General features: G+C 42.1%; 1 protein-coding gene across 1 annotated transcript; it reads left to right on the top strand.

Moving 5' to 3' along the window:
- Nucleotides 1-1,092: 1,092 nt before the first annotated feature.
- LOC113250144 (olfactory receptor 7A17-like) lies at nt 1,093-2,025 on the top strand. Its single transcript, XM_026491520.3, has one exon. The coding sequence runs from the start codon at nt 1,093-1,095 to the stop codon at nt 2,023-2,025; it is 933 nt and encodes a 310-aa protein (XP_026347305.2).
- Nucleotides 2,026-6,733: the final 4,708 nt, after the last annotated feature.

Genomic DNA, 6,733 nt, shown 5'->3' with positions numbered 1-6,733 from the left:
AGGCATACAGATGGATAACAGACACATGAAAATGTGTCCAATATCACTCATCATCAGGGAAATATACATTAAAATTACAAAGATGTTACTTCAAACCTGTCAGAATGGCTAAAATCAACAAAACAAGAAACAATCGTTATTGGTGTGGATGTGGAGAAAGAGAAACCCTCTTGCCCTGTTGGTAGTAATGCAAACTTGAGCAGTCACTCTGGTAAACAGTATGGAGGAGCTCAGTGATGGGTATAAGGAGGGCATGTGTTGTAATGAGCACTGGGTGTGATACGCAAATAATGAATCATGGAACACTACATCAAAAACTAATGATGTATTGTATGGTGACTAACATAACATTAAAAAAAGATAAAAATAGAATGACCCTATGATCCAGCAATTGCAATGCTACAGTATATACAATAAATACAATAATACTAATTCAAAGCGATACATGTACTCCAATGTTTTAGCAGCATTATTCACAATAGCCAAACTATGGAAACAAACCAAGTCCACCAATAGATGAATGGATGAAGAAGTTGTGATATATATACAATGGAATGCTACTCATTCATAAAACAGAATGAAATCTTGCCATTTGAAATGACCTGAATGGAGCTAGAGTATTATGCTAAGTGAAAAAATTCGGAGAAAGACAAGTACTATATGATTTCACTTATATGTGGAATTTAAGAAATAAAACAAATGAACAAAGGGAAAGTGTGTGTGTGTGTGTGTGTGTGTGTGTGTGTGTGTGTGTCTGTGAGAGAGAGAGAGAGAGAGAGAGAGAGAGAGAGAGAGGAGAGGGAGAGAAAGAGAGAGAAAACCAAGAAACAGACTCTTAACTATAGAAAACACCCTGCTGGCTACCAGGTAGGAGGGATGGGTGAAAGATGATGGAGATGAAGGAGGGCACTTGTGGGAAGGACCACCTGTTGTACCAAAGTTTGATATGAATATTACTCTGTTGGTTAACTACCTGAAATTTAAATAAAAACTTCAAAAACGAAAAAAAGGGTAAGAAATAAATGAAAGAAGCCCATTTGCTTGAAAATAACTATGGTATTTTTTTTCTCTTCTTTTAGTCACCACCATAACATGGAACCAAACAATGACACACAAATTCCAGAGTTTGTTCTTCTGGGATTTTCAGACGACCCAGAACTGCAGCCCCTCATCTTTGGGCTTTTCCTCTCCATGTACCTAATCACTGTGTGTGGAAACCTACTCATCATCCTGGCCGTCAGCTCTGACTCCCACCTCCACACTCCCATGTACTTCTTCCTGGCCAACCTGTCTTTTGTAGACATCGGCCTTACCTCCACCACCATCCCTAAGATGCTGCTGAACATCCAGACTCAGAGCCAAGTCATAACATATGGTGGCTGCATCACTCAGATATACTTTTTCCTACTTTTCGCTGGATTGGATGACTTTTTCCTGACTGGAATGGCTTATGACCGCTTTGTGGCCATCTGTCACCCCCTGCACTACACGGTCATCATGAACCCCCAGCTCTGTGGACTGCTGGTTCTGGTGTCCTGGATGATGAGTGCCCTCCATTCCTTGTTAGAAAGCTTAATGATGTTGCAGCTGACCTTCTGTAGAGAGGTGGAAATCTCCCACTTTTTCTGTGAAATTAATCAAGTGGTCCGACTTGCCTGTTCTGACACATTTCTTAATGACATGGTGATGTATTTTGCAGCTGTCCTGCTGGCTGGTGGTCCCCTTGCTGGGATCCTTTACTCTTATTCTAAGATCATTTCCTCTATACTTAGAATCTCATCAGCTCAGGGCAAGTATAAAGCCTTTTCCACCTGTGCATCTCACCTCTCAGTCGTCTCCTTATTTTATTGTACGATCCTAGGAGTGTACCTTAGCTCTGCTGCTACCCAGAGCTCCCACACAGGTGCAGTGGCCTCGGTGATGTACACGGTGGCCACCCCCATGATGAACCCCTTCATCTACAGCCTGAGGAACAGAGACATAAAAGGGGCTCTGAAAAGAATCATTGGGGTTCCAATGATGTAAGAGCCAATGGTCCTGAGGTTGAAGAATTGCCCATGATTGCCGGGCTCACAGCCTTGGAGCCAAATGCTGCCATTCTTAGATCAGGTTGTGGGACTACAACCTGCTCCTTCTATATATTTCCTGGAATTTCCATTTGTTTGAATTCAACTTCTTCATACAGTTAAGTAATTCATTACATTAAACTTCTGCTCTTTCTGATATACGGAGAGGCTCCCCCTTGTCCAATTTCATATATTCCTAATGTTTTCCCCAAACTTGGATCACAAATGCCTGGAAATTTCTGTATCTTACATGGGACATCTTGGATTTCTTAAATGTAATTTCATTTCAATGATTTCTGCCATGCCATTTAATTCTCTCTAGATTCCCCAAAAAGACTAATCATGAGTTTTATTCTTCATATGGAAGAAACTATGCTTGGTCCTAAGCCCTTCACATAACTTTATTGTAAATGAAAAAACAAAACTCCAGTTTTCACCTTGAGTCTGTCAATGGTGTTACATCACCACCTTCACTCCTCTTCCTGATAATGTGGACTCTAAACTTGGTCCCCTTAAGTCTCAGGCTCCTGATGGGGATGCTTAGGCTAGGAAAGCCCGGGCACCCCCTGCACCCCTGTGCTCGCAAACATTCCCACAGATGCTTCCCTGACCAGAGCCTCTGCTGTGGCTGCACCAGCCCTTGGGTTCTCACTGTGACTGCAAGACAGGCCTCAGCAGCACCCATCAGAGACTCTAACAAAACCAGGTTTATTCCTCACAGGTCCTGTAGGTCACATGGGACCCAAAGGCCATTGGGGGAGGTCTCAGAGGGGGAGAGAGGCATTGAGAGGGAGAGAGATTGAGCACCGCTGAGGGATCTGTCTTCATTGGGGTCCATGGGTGGGTGGTTAGGGACTTGTGCTCATTTTTTTACTGGTGAATTTAAAACACGGGTGGAGTTGGAGGGTGGGAAAAATTGGTGAAGGAGAGTGGAGATGGAGATATGTGGTGAATAAATCATGGGAATGGGAAGGCACAGCATATGGAATACAGTCAATGACATTGTAACAGTGATGTAATGGGACAGAGGGCAGCTACACTTGAGGGGAACACAGCAAAACAGAGAGACAATGAATCACTCTGTTGTACGTCTGAATCTGATGTAATATTGTGTGTCTATATATTTTCCTACAGTGCTTAAAAATAACAACAAACCCATACAAAGAGCACCCTACTAGAATTTGGCACAGAAAGGGGAAAGTAGGGTCACTCACAGTGGTTATCTAGATCACCAGGGCTTTCTAAATCGGTACTTGGTGGGTGGCCTGCGTGCTAATATAGTAATTGTGTCATACACGCAACTGGCAATATGTTTATCTGAATGTCTGTCTTTGAAATGGAGGCTTCAGAAATCAAAAGCTTAATGTCAGGCACTTACTCTACAAACATGCTCCTGTGTTTCCTAACTGGTCTCCTGGTCTTACACTGTGGTTCAGCTCAGTGTCCAGGAAGCCCACCGTAGCCACTGCAGACACTGTCAGCATGTGTATGTCTCCCAGTGGAGTCTGCATGGAAAGACAAATATGAATAAATAGATCGATCTAATACATTCTAAGCATCAGAGACGACTATAAATATGAGGAAGCAAAATTTCATTGCACTCATCTTCTTACTGTGCAAAATATTTCTTATTCATGCAGTGAATGTATTTGTGGAAATATTGACCATCAGTGTCCACAACTGAGGGGGTTTATTCCTTGAGGTGAAGGGTCAGTTAGTGTCATATATATTTATCACCGAATTATCTTCTGTTTCTACTTGGAAAGTTCCAATGCTACCTGGTAATACGACTCTCTCTATTGTCACACTAGTAAGCCCCTTTCCTAATATTTGCCACAAATGTTAAGGGATGATGAATGAACAATATCAGCATGATCCATTTCCTGCCTCCTTCCTGCTCAGAAATCTCTTCACCTGTGTGATCAGAAGACACTTCACGGGAGAGCTGGATGTCCTGCTGCTCGTGTGGTTCAGGGTCACCAGTTCTTCTGCACAAACATGCATGTCCTTCAAACTCTCCCAGTGACCTGGAAGGAGCCCACATATAATCACTTGTTCATAAAGCCATCAGAAATAGACGTGAGTAACAATGACCAGGACTGGTCTCCTCATTTGTCAGGTCCTGTGCCACAGGTAAAGGCAGCATATGATCTAACTGCCTCAGGTCTGTTCACTTGGGTGATTGTGTCAGTCAGCTCTCGCTGTGTAACAGGCTGTCCTTGTCAAATGGGATGTCATACTGATATGTGGTTGTCAGGTGCAAAGGTTAAGAGAGAATTCTTGAACCATTTTATGATGCAAACTGTGCTTTTATTATAGGTCAGGAAGCATAGACAAAAAGAGTGGCATGGGACTGTGAGGATGACTGGTTATATACTTTTGAGTTTATGGAGGGAGGGGGTGCAGATAATGGAAGTTTCTAAAGAATTTGTATATGTTGGACGTGAGGTTTACAAGACCTTGGAGGTCTGGCTATTGTCAAGATAGGCTTCCTTTTAGTCTCTGATAAAGCATCACCATTAAGGCAGCCATGAGATCCTGGAGGAGTGTCACACTCCGCGTGTCTCAGGGATTCATCAAGCAAAGGCTGCAGGTTGTAAGGAGATTGACTTCTAGCTACATTTCTCTTGCCTTTGTTCTCCTCATCAGTAATCCCTTTACGATCAATTAGTGTTATATTCTGGGAGGCTTTTCTGATCTCTGCAGGGCTCCTCCTGGGTCTGGAGTCAGGAGTGAATCTGCCTGTATTTCTAAGGCTCATTCACGGTGTTGTACCTGGTTGTAGTGCTTCTCTGTACCAGTCAACTTATGGTCTTATTACTACATTTCCATATGTAAGTTATTCTTCTATTTGTGAATTAAATTAACTTATGTGAATAATTTGAATTTCATCCCACTGTTCCCACATCCATATAACACTTGCTTTCCTTCCCTGTTAGAAGAGCTCTCTCCCAAACCTTCATGGAGTGTCACTGTGCTCTCCATCTTACTCTTTGCGTTGCACCTAAGTAATTCCCCTCATAATTACATCATTGGAGAATAATGACACACAATAGCTGCATATTCAGAGTGCACAATTTGATGAATTAAAGAACCATCACAAAAGTGAAGAGTACACAGTACATGTTTCCATCTGTGCATAATTCAAGACTTTATATCAGCGTGAACTGTTTTGTTAGGGAGTTGTTAAACATTTTAGCTCCCTGAGACACGATTTCCTTATTTCTGAAGGCAGTGTGGAATGTTAAACATAACTCTATATGAACCTTGTTCGAAAAGAATGAAATGGGTGGACATTAATTTTTTGCTTCAAAGAAAACATTCCAGCGTGGTTGTGTCTTCTGTATGTGTGTGTGTGTGCATCTTATGCATTTTTTGTTTCTTTTTTATTATAATATTTTTTATTATGTTAGTCACCATACAGTACATCCCTGGTTTCTGATGTAAAGTTCGGTGATTCATTACTTGCATATAACACCCAGTGCACCATGCAATACGTGCCCTCCTTACTACCCATCACTGGTCTATCCCATTCCCCACCCCCTCCCCTCTGGAGCCCTCAGTTTGTTTCCCAGAGTCCATAGTCTCTCATGGTTCATTTTGCCTTCTGTTTACCCACCTTTTTTCTTCCCTTTCTTCTCCTACTGATCTTCCTACTTCCTGGGAAACAAACTGAGGACTTCAGGGGGGTGGGGATGGGATAGGCTGGTCATGGGTATTAAGGAGGGCATGTATTGCATGGTGCACTGGGTGTTGTACTCAAGTAATGAATCATGGAACTTTACATCAAAAACTAGGGATGTACTGTATGGTGACTAACATAATATAATAAAAATATATTATTATAAGAAAATAAGTTAATTAAATTATGGTTAAAAATAAGTGTATTATTTTGTGTCGCTCATAAAAGCAATACCCACAGAATTTACACGGCCTCATGAATGAATACACTGGTGAGGGAAACAAAGGCAAGAGAAATGTAGCTTATATGAAATCTCCTTACAGCTTGCAGCCAACAGATGGGTACCCAAAACATGCAGAGCATGGCATTCCTCAAGGAACTCATGGCTGCCTTAATGCCTAATGCTTTGCTTTATCAAAGACCAATGTTGACTTATCTAACAGCAGCAAGCCTCTCAAGGTTCTGAAAGTCTCGCTTCCAAATTCCTCAGAGACTTACTCAATCCCTAACATTCACTAACTAAAAAGTATATAATCAGTCACACTCACAGTCCTAGTGCAGCTCTTTCTGCCCACGGGCCCTGTCCCCATGCCATAATAAAATCTCCTTTTTGCACTGTAAGACTTCCAAGAATTTTCTCTTGGCCTCTGGGCTTGATGATCCCTTGTCATACACTATTCCTTCAAAATTACGTACAAAGACAATATTTGATGCAGAACACATAAAACCACCTACAGCTATCTCTTCCACAGAAACACAGCCTTGCTCATTGAGGCTTCATCCACAGACCAGGACCGGCTCATCAACATCACTTAGGAGCTTGCCAGAAATGCAGACACAGCTACAAAACATTTGCATCATTGCAGAAAGGCCTCTTGGGCGCTTCTGCCTAGCATAATGGATAATAGCGGACCCACGAAGGCACACTGTCATCAACTTTCAGAACACCAGGGACAAAAAGAAGATCCCAAATGCTTGCAGAGCG

Source organism: Ursus arctos, unplaced genomic scaffold, assembly GCF_023065955.2.
Source record: "Ursus arctos isolate Adak ecotype North America unplaced genomic scaffold, UrsArc2.0 scaffold_14, whole genome shotgun sequence".
NCBI lineage: Eukaryota > Metazoa > Chordata > Mammalia > Carnivora > Ursidae > Ursus > Ursus arctos.
Note: the sequence above shows the minus strand (reverse complement) of the source record. Positions and strands in the feature narration are given on the sequence as shown.

What these genes read in the sequence shown, in the direction of transcription:
- LOC113250144 (XM_026491520.3), top strand. Translation starts at nt 1,093, where the DNA reads ATGGAACCAAACAATGACACACAAATTCCAGAGTTTGTTCTTCTGGGA.